Source organism: Terrapene carolina, unplaced genomic scaffold (assembly GCF_002925995.2).
Source record: "Terrapene carolina triunguis isolate 2854851 unplaced genomic scaffold, T_m_triunguis-2.0 Scaffold89, whole genome shotgun sequence".
Lineage (NCBI taxonomy): Eukaryota > Metazoa > Chordata > Testudines > Emydidae > Terrapene > Terrapene triunguis.
This window is the reverse complement of record NW_020664440.1, coordinates 22,535,482-22,548,660: the sequence shown is the minus strand read 5'-3', so window position 1 is coordinate 22,548,660 and position 13,179 is coordinate 22,535,482. Positions and strand designations below refer to the sequence as shown.

General features: G+C 47.8%; 1 protein-coding gene across 4 annotated transcripts in view; it reads left to right on the top strand.

Moving 5' to 3' along the window:
- The window catches only part of NCKIPSD (NCK interacting protein with SH3 domain), a 94,165-nt gene extending 84,501 nt beyond the window's left edge, over positions 1–9,664 (top strand). For 3 of the 4 annotated variants that reach the window (XM_026650392.2, XM_026650395.1, XM_024220869.1), the window contains 5 exons: positions 1,016–1,096; positions 2,028–2,156; positions 4,400–4,492; positions 6,807–6,979; positions 7,929–9,664. In XM_026650392.2, coding sequence (XP_026506177.1) covers positions 1,016–1,096; positions 2,028–2,156; positions 4,400–4,492; positions 6,807–6,979; positions 7,929–8,132 — 680 coding nt within the window. In that variant the 3' untranslated portion in view covers positions 8,133–9,664. The remainder of the gene's footprint in view (positions 1–1,015; positions 1,097–2,027; positions 2,157–4,399; positions 4,493–6,806; positions 6,980–7,928) is intronic. The other variant, XM_026650393.2, reaches the window with a different exon arrangement.
- The last annotated feature ends 3,515 nt before the right edge of the window (positions 9,665–13,179 follow it).

Genomic DNA, 13,179 nt, shown 5'->3' with positions numbered 1-13,179 from the left:
ACCCTGGCCACCTTTCATGAACTTTTTGTCTGTAACTGCTCTTTCTTGCAGGTTCAGATGTTGAGATGCCATCTGTGTTAGTGGTTAACATGTGATTGGTACTGGACCTCATATTCACAAGAAGTCCAAGATTAGACTAGCAGGCACAGTATACGTCAGAAGAGAGGTGCCTTGGCAGAGCTAGGTGTGTGCTTGTGAGTGAAAGTACAGGATTATCCTAATAGGGAATGGTGTAAATCAAGTGTGAGGTGCATTGGCAGAGCTGCAGGGAACAAAAAATCCTCTCAAATGCTGCTTGTTTGGGGGGAGGGATAGCTCAGTGGTTTGAGCATTGGCCTGCTAAACCCAGGGTTGTGAGTTCAATCCTTGAGGGGGCCACTTAGGGATCTGGGGCAAAATTAGTACTTGGTCCTGCTAGTGAAGGCAGGGGGCTAGACTCGATGACCTTTCAAGGTCCCTTCCAGTTCTAGGAGATAGGATATCTCCAATTTTTTTTTGTTGTGGGTTTTGTTTTCTTCTTTTAAGAATGGGTGTTGGGAAATTAAATATGGCAACTGAATCTAGATTTCCTGAGTCTATCCTGTGCTACCTCACTGTGCTGTTACATTAATGTATTTATCATTGCAGTGCTCACAGGCCCCCATTAGGATCAAGGCTTGTTGTGCTGGGTGTTCTCAAACACATAGGAAGACATGGTCCTGGTCCCAAAGAGCGTACACTGGAATATGACTAATAATATGTGAAGAGTGTAGAGAGAGGGATACAGTCAAATACATGTAATGTTAGATACAGGTGTTTGTTTGTATTGCAGCATGCCAGCTGTCCTGAAATGCCCCTCTGCCTTGCCATCATTAATTGGCTGGAGGTCTTTTCTAAGCCTCACAGCTGAGATTCCTCTTTAAAAGGGAGAGGGTAGTTGCCTACCTTCCTATATGTATTAACTTACTTATCACCTCAAACCAGAGGGCAGACACTTGGGAGTATTAATGGCTGGATCTATGGTTTTATCTTGCAGACCATCAAAAGATGTGCTACTCTGCACTGGTGCTGGCTATGATATTCTCCATGGGAGAGCCGCTGCCATATCACCACTATGGTAAGAACTGAGTGCATAGTGGAGAGGGAAATCTACTGCCTAGACATCTTGGGGAGGTTCCTGGTGGCCAAGAGCTCTCCAGAGTGCTAGAGGGGGATTCTCCCTGCCGCATGCATGGGAGGAGAGAAAAAGGTGCCCCCTACACCTTCTCTATTCCCTCTCCCAATTTTGCACCAGCACAACCTAGGAGAGTCGTTGTCCCAACATTGCCAAGAAGCCTAAGGGCTTGTCTGCCCTTGAAACACTCCAGTGGCACAGCTGCGGCAGCGCTTCAGTGTAGACATACACTAGAATAACAGGAGGGATTCTCCACATCCCTGAGAGACGTAGCTGCTGTTGGAGAGGTTTGTGTAGGAGTCTCCTTAGCCAGTTCACTAGACTCCATGATAAAGATGAACAATCTCTGAAGCCAGTGAAATGGGGAGCACAGAATGAATCTCTCCTAGTATAACCTGGTGATTATTTCCTGCAGGTGGCCTTGTTTGCATGGGCTGCAGCACTTTCCTAATAGCTAGGCTAAAATGAATTACTACTAATGATTTGGATTAATTTTAAATAGACTAAACTACTGGGCAAGAATATAAATCTCTTCTTGCCCATAATGCTTATGTTCGTTGGTTGGTTTGCTGCTGGGACAGTAGCTAGAATAGAAATTTGGGAATGCATTTACTCAGCAAAACTGCTCATCGGGTGCCCTGCTCCTAGCACTGCTGTGAAATGTGCATAGTTTTTTTTCTGAGCCATTCACATCTCCTACCACAAAGACCCCACAGCTGGCCATCTAGTAACCTGGGCGTTACCTCCTGGGTGGCTGAAATTGCAGCTGATTTATGCTCACAAGTGTAAAAGAAGCAGGCGATGTCTTGCATCAGGGAAGGTAGCATGTTTGATCAGCACCAGATACTGAAAGCCCTTTTCTCCTCATGTACAGAGCACCTCAACTCACAGTTTGTCCAGTTCTTGTTGGATGTGATTGAAGAGGGGCTGCCCTCAGATACCACAGAGCAACTGCCTGACCTGTTTGTTAATGTCCTTCTGGCCTTTAATCTCCACATTCCAGGTCAGTGACACTACTTTTCCTCCCTTTCACAGGATTCCGGTGATCTACAGGAGGGAAAGTTTCTTGACCTCCAGGCTGCACTGTGCTAACTTGCCAAGCTCCCTTCTCTTCTTTATTTCCTCTTCTAGTCCTCCAAGCCTTCCATTGTAGGCACTGAGCAAGGACCTAGAGAGAGAATGCCTTTGGGGGCAGAGGGTGATTTTAATCACCCACTAAGAAGGGGGCGGGGGGGAGAGAGAGAGAGGTAGGTGTGTGTGTGTGTGTCTGTGTGTGTGTCTGTCCCTGACTCCTCCATTCTCTGGCCAGGACTGAGTCGGCAAATACAACCCCACCTGGGATTCCAGGTGAAAATACCATTCTAAGTGAATGACAGCTTGTCAAAACCAATTAAACCCTTGGGGCAGGCCAAGCCATCCGGGCCCACATGGTTCCCTCCACTCTTTCAGTCAGTTATTTTGTTGGGGTTTTATATCGTGCCGTGCACTTGCGTGGGTTAACTTCACAGGAACATCTAACTACTTTAGTGGGCACGTATCAATATAATTGCACAACTACTAATCTTCTCTCTCCTTCAGGTGATTGGCAGAGCTGCTACTTATCCCTGGCTGTGCCTCCTGAATCTCATTAAACGTAGATGCATTAGGGTCAGTCTCATAAACATATTCTGCTAGGCATCACTTTCTCCTGGATTTCTTGATCCCTCCTCATGCCTACCATGTTGAGCTCCTTACTAATAGGCAAAAGATCTAGTCTTGTGGAAAGAAGCTTAACCTCTCCCAGCTGCTGCTGTTTGCAAGAGTTTTGGAGTCCGTAATCATTTAGAAGATGGAAGTGTAATATTAGGGCCTAGGCTTGGATTCTGCTTGTTAATCCTGAATATGCAAGATCTCCTGTTGCTATGTTGTAATTGTCTTGTTGTTTCCTTGCTGCTGTTCTGTACAATGCCTTTATCCTTGGTTTCATGGCGAGGGAAGGCTGAAGCAGCAAGAACATGTCCAATAGCTCACCCATTATTTTGTATTCCCTTTCGTTAACATTCAGGTAGTTGTGATTTTGTTTCTAATTTCATATGAAAGTTTATCGCACAGACACTGATTAAGTATGCTCTCTCGGTTGCTTTCATTCATTATCCTTTCTTACTGTTACCCAGCGCGTTTGCTGGCTTCTGTAATTAGGCAATAACACTTGACGGGTGGTGCGTTTCTGGGGGATTATTGCCCACCTGGGGTGTAGCGAGAAGCTGAGAGCAGAGTGACGTGTTCTCGTATTCCAAGAACTTGCTAAATGATGTTCAGGCTCCTTATTAGTAGGTTGAATTTTTATTCCCAAGCCTTCAGAATCTATCAGAATATTAGCACTTCACTAATGCAGAGGTAGTTAAAGCTTTCTTAGGATCTGTTAATAGATTAACTCCTTTCAACCTGAAGGATCCTGAAGTACTTTACAAATTAAACAATATAGACCGGAATCCCTATCCCCACCACAGAAACACTTTGGCAATGTTCCACCCAACAGTTCAGAGCAGGAGGAGATGAATAAATTTGTATTCAAACGAAACCTTAGGGAGGCAATATAACTCAAGTAAGGATTTGGCCAGGACGCTAGGATTAACCCATCTATTCTTGCAAAAATTTAGATCTTCCTCTAATCTGTTTGTCATCTCATACAAAAGATGACACTTTCTGCCTCGCAGAACCCCTCTTGCACCATGCTGAGGCTTTGAAGTCATTAGTGTGGTGTGCTTCATCAGCACCTGGGTTTTCCTTCGGGGAGTGTTATACAAGTACATGCCCAGCCCTTATTTACTTTTGAGGTCTGAAAAGGTGACGGGCCACCAAGGTATTGCTGACCTGACAAAGTGAAGGAGATACTATAGTGGGGTGGGTGGGTCCTCTGGCTTCAAGTGTTGGATCTAAAACAGAATGGAAGTGATGTTTCAGAGCATAAAGCCTTGCAGAGTATTCCAAAGGCTGCTCTGATCCCCTGGATGGGAGCTCACCAGGCGCAAATAGAAAGTGAAATTCCAGTGTTTATGCATTAAATTTGGAAGAGATTTTCTGTCCAACCCTCTGACGTTCTCATTCTAAGCACAACAATGGTTGTGACACCCCAAAGATTCCCATGTCAGTGGCATGACGACAGGCTTAGAATTTTGTTTCTTTTCCTTTGCCGCTCACTTAAGCCAACCTGAAATGTGTTGCAAAGAGATCTGTCATTGCTAGTGAGCCTGTTTCATCTCTTAGTTCCAGAACACAATGTGATCATGACTACGGTGAGCAAGCACTCCAACGTCAAGACCTTCACAGAAAAGGTGCTGTTGCTACTGAACAGGGGAGGTGAGTGTCTCTGCAACTTTATTACATTCCCAGCAGGTGGGAAAGGTTAATGGCAACACAGAGCTAGAGAGATGAGGCTGATATCATTGAGAGGTCAGAGAGTTAGAGGGGGCGGCTGGCAGATGAGCTCACGGCTTCACTAAGATTTGCTGCTCTCATACAAGTCTCAGTGTGAGGTGGACAGGGCTGCATTCCTGAGGAAGAAACTGTCTGAAATAAAGCCCTGCTGATGACATCTGCTAAGTAACTAATAACGGCAGGTGGACTCATGTTCTCTTGCAAGCCGATCCCCATGAGCTGAGATTAGTGCAGCCTTTTGTGGGAATGGCTAGGCTAGGCTTGGTAGGATTCGGTTTTAATCGAGAACTGTAGGTAAGAGTCTATTTCAGCCAACGCTGAAATCGACTAAAAGAATCAATTGGTTACAAGTGGGCGTGCTGCAGAGATCAGCTGTCCCCAGCCCCACTCACTCATTACCAGCCAGGAGTGCAGGAGCATTCCCCAGCAGGAACTATTCAGCAGTGGGATTGCCTCCCCGGGAGCCAAGGGCTCAATCTTCTCCTTGCAGTCCTGGCTGGGAGTCCCTGCTCCACTGGTCCAGAACCCCAGCCTTCCCCACACCTTGTGTCTGCAGGGATTGGGTGTCACCAGCCCTGTGGCCATGCGGGGAGCCCTCTGCTGAGCCAGGATGACCACAGCCTCCCCTGCACCTTGTACCCTGGTGTCTTGAGCCTCTCAGCCACACAGGGAGCCCCCTGCAGCCCAGCTGTCAGCACTGCCCTAACCCCAGCCCTACCCCCCACAACCACCGAAATAAATATAGTTTAAAATAGGGAAAAAATCTTAAAAATAAGAATCAGTAAAAATTCTTCACAATTAGAAAACTGTAACAGTTGACCTCTGCTGAGCCTACTTGCGGCACAGCAGCGTTATCTCCTCTGGAGAATGGAAGCCAGTTTTTCCCTTGTCTTCATGCCCCTCCTGAGATGGCATTCTGTGATCTGCCTGCCTTTCTTGTCTGTCGAGCTCTGAATCACTCCCCTGATTGCCCATGCTGGGGAGCAGGTGCCCCAGGTGGTGGGTCTAGAGGGAATGCTGTCCTCAAAGAACATTGCTTACAGGTACATTTTCCTTTTCAAATCACCCACCTGATTCGCCAGCTCCAGTATAGTGTTAAATCCACTGTATTTGTAAAGCAGATCATTAGAAACCCATAAAGCTCAGCTCCCAGTCAGCACAATGTCAAGTATTTCTACCTGTTTATCTGCCACTGCATTGTGCTTTTTAATACCTTCTGGAGCACTGGTATTAGCTTTATTTTGTTGACATGCTGTTAAATAACCCATCCTGTGTCTGTGATACTTGTAGTTCTTTTCTCTGGCTTCAGTTCTTTTCAGGGTTGTAAATCATGGTCTTTGGACAACATCAGTCATACTGCATACAGCCTCCATGCTGTCCACCTGACTTCCTTCCAAAGCCTTTACTTAACTCTTTCACTGCCCCATCACCTAATGCTACCACCTCACCCTGAGCGGCTGCAAAAAAACAGCAGGAGTTGAGACCCTTTGGTAGCAATAATCTTTTGGGGAGACTCCAGGCAGAGGAGAGGGGCCAGTGTTCAGAAGCCTCTCTGGGATGTGTGTGAATATTTTGCTCTGAAGAGAGTGGAGATGCTGTTGGCCTATTTAAACCTGGAGGCGTTTATTATTTCCTTGCTTCTGAGTAGGTTATTAGGCTGGTCTCCATGGTGAAAGCTCATTTCAGATACAAGCTCGGCTGGACTGGGGAGCTGGTGAGGGAGTTTTGCACCAAAATTAATAAACCAGGGAGAAGAAAATGAGTGTAGCTGCTCAGGGAGGCCAGCAAGTTCAGAGGGGTGCTGGGTGGTGCTGAAGTAATGAGCTTTCACCATGAAAGGGCCAGACCTCAGGAGTCTGTGATGTGTTGGTGAAACACAAATAACGATTAATACTTAGACTAAGATATGAGTTTGGTCTCAGCTCAGTGCCCTGCAGAGTTGTCATCCCAATTATGCAGCCCGGAATTAGGCACTGTGCTTGCCGGTGCTCTCCCAGCATTCACAGCTACCGGGCATGGTGTAGTGCCTGAACTAGTGCTTTGGAGTAGCTGTCTTAGGTCAGGGAAAACATCCTCAGCAAGGCACATGGCACTCAAGTCCTGGCTCTGTCCTGGTGCAGAGATTCAATCCAAAGAAGGTGGCTAGAGAACTTGAACAAATGTTGACTATAGATTTTAACACAGCCTTTTTTTCTATGACAACCTGCCTTCATCCCTTCTCCGGCTTGGCCCCCAGACGATCCGGTTTGTATCTTCAAGCACCAGCCTCAGCCGCCGCATTCGGTGCTGAAGTTCCTTCAGGACATCTTTGCCAGCAAGGATACCGCAAACATCTTCTATCACACAGACATGATGGTGATGATTGACATAACGGTGCGGCAGATTGCCGATCTCTCCCCTGGAGATAAGGTGCTGAGCCAGAGGGACTGGGGCTGGGATCTGGGAAGGAAGGGAGTTTTCCAGTGCAATGGAAGAGAAGGCCTCTTGCTACCCAAGCCGTGGTGGGGAGGGGAGGAGAGGAGGCGGGTTTTAGCAGTGAAGCAGAATAGCCCAGATGAGTAATGGGTGCTCTGGAATAGAGTAATCAGTGATTTCTGGATCCCTTTTCTTTCCTGTCCTCTGCCTGCTTGGCAGAGCTGGCCTTAGGCCAAGCAACACACAGGGACTCCTTGGAGTTCCACAGCCCATTGCTAACTCGGCAACTCTAGGCCAGCCGGCACGCCTCAGCAACAGGACCAGAGAGTGAGGCAAGCCCAGTCTGCCCTTGTAGCAGCTGGAGGAATGACACAGTCCAGGTACTTGACTGAAGGCTCCTTTTAGGGAGTTGTTGCCAATTCTCTGTCCCTCACAGAGCCCCCGCATTGCTGTCAGATCAGGCGTTTCAACCCTTGGGACCACTACAGTGATCAGGGAGCCGGGATCAGGTGTGAATGGGGAAAGGCATGAAAATTTGCCCCATCCAGCCTCTATCCATTCACAGAAAGATATAGGAAGAGCTTACCTATGAGAATCATTTCTCTACGTTTCAGTTGGTGGGTTCACTCCCCCACCTGGGGTAACTGGCTGCTGTCCCTTCCTTCTTGGGGACTCCCAAGGGACAGGGAGTTCCTTGCTTTAGCCCCTCCCTAAAAGTAGATGAGTGGGATCTGTTGATGTAACTGTTGTAAGTTGCTCTGGGAAAAGCATCAAGATTCCATAGATACTAATGAGTCCCACAGAAAAGCAGGTGCTTACAATGGAATCTCACTCCTGATGGTAACACCGCAGCAGCTGTTCCAGTGTTAATGCTTTTTGGAAGCTGGAACACTTGTTTATCTCATTTAAATATTGCATTGTGCTCTGTCTCCCCCCACTGCAGCTGAGGATGGAGTATCTGTCTCTAATGCATGCGATCATGCGTTCCACACCCTACCTGCAGCATCAGCACCGTCTCTCTGACCTGCAAGGTACCTTGCAGCGCATTTTGGCTGAGGAAGAGGAGGGGCAGCAGTGCCAGATGGACAAAATGATCATCTGGGAAATGTATAAGGAGTTCCCAGAAATGTCTCCAGGAACCAGCTAACTGACCATCAGATTGGACTGAGAGAGCCACTTGGAACAAAAATGTCTCCTGTTGACACTTCTCCCCATCCCCTTCCAGTCCTGCTTATACTTATTATTCCTCCGGGTGAGGCCTAGGGTTCAGACAGGCCCTGTAGAAGTGTCAGCAATAGAACACCCCAGCAGAAAGCATTTTAAGGGCACTCCTGAGGTCTGGCCCTTTATGAGAGTTGTTACCCTGAATGGAAGAGGACGATTGGCACTAGTGTCATGCTCTGACTGGGACAGGAAGTCATTCATCAGCTGTGTGGGTATTGTTAACAGGAGGGGACACAGAGCTTGTGAGGGACTTACCAACCTGGATGCTGGATAGCTTTGGATGTTTAGTTGTTCTGAGGTCCCGAAGTAAAAAGCCTTTGCCGTAGAGTATCCCTTATCCCATACACATCTCTCCCTGCAGTTACCAAGTGGAGTAGGCCAGTGTTTGGAAGAAGCTTTTGTAACATCTGTTTTGTTTTCTGCTGCTAGTGCAAATATGCTGCAGTCCTGGCAAATGGGATTGCTAACTGCATCTCCACTACTGTGTCTGGTGAGCCTTTCGCTTCCTCCTGACCCCTGGCTTGCTCTCTGGGTTACAACCCACCAACTGGGATCCTAACAGCCTGGTCCAGCAGCTGCTTTTTCCAGTCTGCTTTACATAGTGATAATTAAATCAGAGATTCTCTCACACTGTGCCGGCAGAGTAGTAACAGTTGTCCAAGCAACGTTATTCTTTTCAGAGGCCTCTGGCCTAGACACAGTGCTAAGGTGTGTCCTGCTAACTGAAACCTGCAGCTTGTCTCCTAGTGTCTTCCCAGCCTCTGGTGCGTCACACAGAGGTGTGTATTTGTAGCTAGGGGCATGGGGTGCTCTGTTCTTAAAGCCTGTGGATTTCATGCCTTGAGCTTAGTAGCGATTGGTTCTGCCTAGCTGTACCTCCTCTCCATGTGCCAGTGGCCTGAAGGTTGCTTGAGCCTGGTGTCCAGTAGCTCTGCTTGTGAATATGCACAAGTGTGGAGAACCCGCTATATTTTCTCTAGGTCTCTAACAAAGTGGATTAATCTGTTTCTTATTTATATGTTACGGACGTGGTCACAAGCTAACATGGGTCTGTAATATCTATTGCTATGCACAGGCACTGCATAAGTGATTGCTCTCCTTTGCTGGAGTTTTGCAGTGTTTTGTGTAGATGCTTAGAAATGAAACTGGAAATACTTAGGCAACTGCTTATTAGCAGATGAATGAGCAAAACCTGAAGTCTGTGTGGTGAGGGCTTGGGCCCCAAGTGCGATGTGAGTGTGAAGCCCAGGAAGGGATCTTGTGATGGACCTGCAGCCCAAAGAGGGTGAGTGGATCATGAAATCAGCGTTGGAGCATTCAAGGCTAACAAATAGCCCCGTTAGAAACAAATCTATTTTCCCTGTCAAAATGTCTGAATGTCAAAAGGGAGCTGTATTTTCGTAATCACTAACGTAAATGTAACACGCAAAGAAATAAAAATATCTTAAACGCTGAGCGCCTGAGAACACTTCTGTTGCCTACTGTATTCGGTTACTGTCTGAGACTGTGCTGTATCCTTATTGTTGGGACTGAGCAAAGGCCAGTGCAAAATGGTGTGAACCCCTGTCCTTGGTTGTGTTCACTAAATGTTAGTGCAAAGTATACGGTTGCTAATCTTTAAATGGGAGTTACTGTAATTCAAGAGTTGATTTTCAGACACCAGAGCCCCAGGCAGGGAAATACATGAACCCAAACCCAACTCCCCTGCCCCATCTCAATGAAAGGATGGGCAGAAATGGGGAGAGCTAACTGTTCTGGCCTCTGGACATTTCTGATCCGAGTAGGAAGGAGAAGTCTGAGGGACAGTGTCGGGGAGGAGGTTCCAGTGAAACGAGACTGCCCAGCCCGGACCAGATAGAACCATGGAATGGAGAGCAGCAACAAGCCATCCTGTCTCAGTCACCTTCAGTGCAAGCCACATTGCAATCAATAGCCTGCAAAATATCTCTCCGATAGATTAAGGGTTTGCTTAGAGTTGCAATTCACATCCTACAACACACACAACTTCAGTCTTCTTCCAGCCAGCAGAGCTTCCATTTCATTTGGCATCCTGCATCAGAGAGGATTTTGAACTGTCTTTATTAAGCACTAAGGAATCAAGCTTCTGCTGTTGAAGCTAGCTATATACCTGTTAACAAACCCTCAATCCTTCCCATGGGGTAGGTAAAAATGAAGTGAGGAGGAGGGGTTGCTCCAGTCTCATTATGAGGTTCTCTTTAGAATACTGTGATAGAAAGGGCATGTGTTGACTCTGCTATGGAGAAACCTGCCACAGTTGCCTTGGAGGTAGGACTCGTTTGGCTGGTACTCTGAACGTTGTTCTAGGCTTGCGTCATGGTAATTCCTTTCAGTTTCAGCCCCTCTGAGTTGGGGCAAAACTTACCAGAACCTTGGGCTTACCTGCAAGCCCTCCTTCTCAAATGGTATCCTCCAGGGGCGCTATTTCAGTAGGGGGACAGTTGCCCTCCAGTGATTCCTGCCATGTGCTTGGGCGGGCAGGTCTGGGCATCAGAGCAAGTCAGGAAGAGAAGAGGCCTGCTCCCCCTCCACTGGTGGTGGCTGCCAGATTGGGTCCCTGCTCCACAGGAGGTGGGCAGTGGCTCCTGTGTCTGGAGAAAGTCAGCAAGAGAGGCAGAAAGTATGGAGCTGTGGGGAGCAAGGAGGACAGGTGCAGAGCCAGCGTTCTGGCCACTGATGCCTGCAAGTGTCTGTGATGCTGGGAGGCCAGATACCAGCTAATGCTCAGACTGCAGGCATTAGCTAAGAACTGACAAACTCATAGCTGGAGACCAGATCAGCTCACCTGTATGTTTGTTTTGCTCAAAATAGGTATTTGTCTTAGAATGTATTTATTGTTTAGACTCTATGAGATGCTTGTTAATTGCTGCATGCATTAATCTCACTTGTAATGTCGAGATTCCACACTAAAGAAAATACAGAAGTTTTGCCTTATAACTGAGAATGTTTGCTCTGAACTTGTGAACCCAGGTGTGGGAATAATCCCCCTGCCCATCCAGAAGCTATCAAAATCAGATGGGCCATCAAGGAACATGGCAATATAAAAGATTAGTTAATGGCCCTATCGCACCTTGGAAATACTACATGCAAGGAAGCTCGTCCTGTGGACTTGGAAGCTGAATGAAGGAAATAAAACAGTCACAGAAAAATGTTCCTGCTCTTCGCTGTTCGAACTCTCACAGGGCCAGAGCCACCAAACTGAAGCCAGAGCTCCCCCGGGGCTGTTGGACAAATCTGCAGCTGCCTCCCCCAGCACTGATAAAATGTGAGCAGTTACCCTCAAGCCATTCTTGAGGAACCCCAGAGAGACCACTGTCAGTCTGCCCCAAGGCTGGCCTGGGGTGCTCTGACCGGTAAACCCTCAAATCTACAGCCTGAGTCAGCCAAGCTGGCTGAGTGCCAGACTTGGGGCTAATGTTGCCCACATTGGTTCAGCCCAGTGGGGAAGCGTCACCAGTGAAATGCCCTGCACTGTTGCCAGCACAATAGAGGGCTCCCCCAAGTGTCGGTTCCCCGATGCACTTGTGGCCTGGGTGCTACTGAGCTCTGGCTTCGTTAGACAAGATAGAAGCTGATACAGAAGACAGTAAGGGGACAGCAGTTCCCCAATGAACCGCCTATCAAAGCCCCTGGCCCCATGTTGTTCTCTGTCAAGGCCACTGTCTTTCCTCCCTACACGCCTGCTCTAAGCACGGTGGGGAATGTCTCTGGATATCAATACATTGCGTTGCCACTTCACCCATTGGCTCCTGGTCCCCTGCCTGGCTGTTGTGACGCCCACAGTACTGGCTTCAAGGCTCTCCTCTCACCCTATGTTTGGAGCTGTTGGACCTCTGCCCAGCTGGAGCACTTGAGCTGAGGCAGATGCTTCTGGTGCAGGAAGTCTTCTCAACACCGCCCCCGCTTGTGCCAAGGACTCCAGCCAAGACAGCGTCGGTGCTTCCTGGTGCATTAGAGTTCCCCACATTGCATAGGGAACTCCAGCCACCTGCGTGGGGGCAGTCTGAGGATCAGGGTGATGGAGGCTGCCATTTGGATTGATGTGAGCTGAAGGATTCTTTTGATGCCCAAAACTTTTCTGCTGTGCATTCCCTGGATCTCAGCAGTTGTGGTGGAGCGGGCAGGGTGGCACATGGGGAGAGATTGGGCAATATGACCAGCTGATCATAAACATCATGAAACAGGATTCATCTGCCCACATGGGAGGAAATGGAAGGGAACAGCGATGGGTTGGGAAAGTCTGAGCCTTCTATACAATAGGAGATCACTGAAGTGAAGGAGCAGAAAGTATCCGAGGCGTGGGGTTTCACTTCAGCTCTGATGCCATGGTGAGAGGCTCTCTGCCCCCAGCCAGGAGGGTGAGTGGCTGTGAAGTTTCCCTAAGCTAGTGAGTTTCTGCGTGAATGGGAATCCTGTCAGGTAATCCGTGTAACTGCAGTGAGAGAAAAGGTTTTAGTAAATCGGAGAGAATCAAACTAGCTTTCCCTCTGTAAACTCATTATCCTGGAGCCTGTTTAGCCATGCCAAGGCTGAATGCAGGCGACAGGCACAGATAACACACTTGAGTTTTCATTATATTTAATGGGCCATTATTAGACCAGAATCTCTTCAGATGAGTGTGTTTTCATTGTGCCTCAGCGGTGAATGGCGTTGGGGGCTAGCATAGGGGAAGCTATCTGTTGTCTATGACCCTTTGCGTTTGTCTTACTGGCTGGAATGATTCAATTACAACTGTTGTGCTGTGCCACTGCCCTGATGAATTCCTAGCCCTCCCCAGTGACATGAGCTGGGTAATTAGAACAAATAAACTTGGAAACCCTCACAATTTTTTTTTAAAGCATCACTTCTCCTCCAATTGGATTTCTTGACACAAATCCTGTGTTTAAGGAGGTGTGATGTGCAATCAGTTCGATGGCTGAGGCTCTCATTAGTCAGGTGTGTGTCTGCTACAT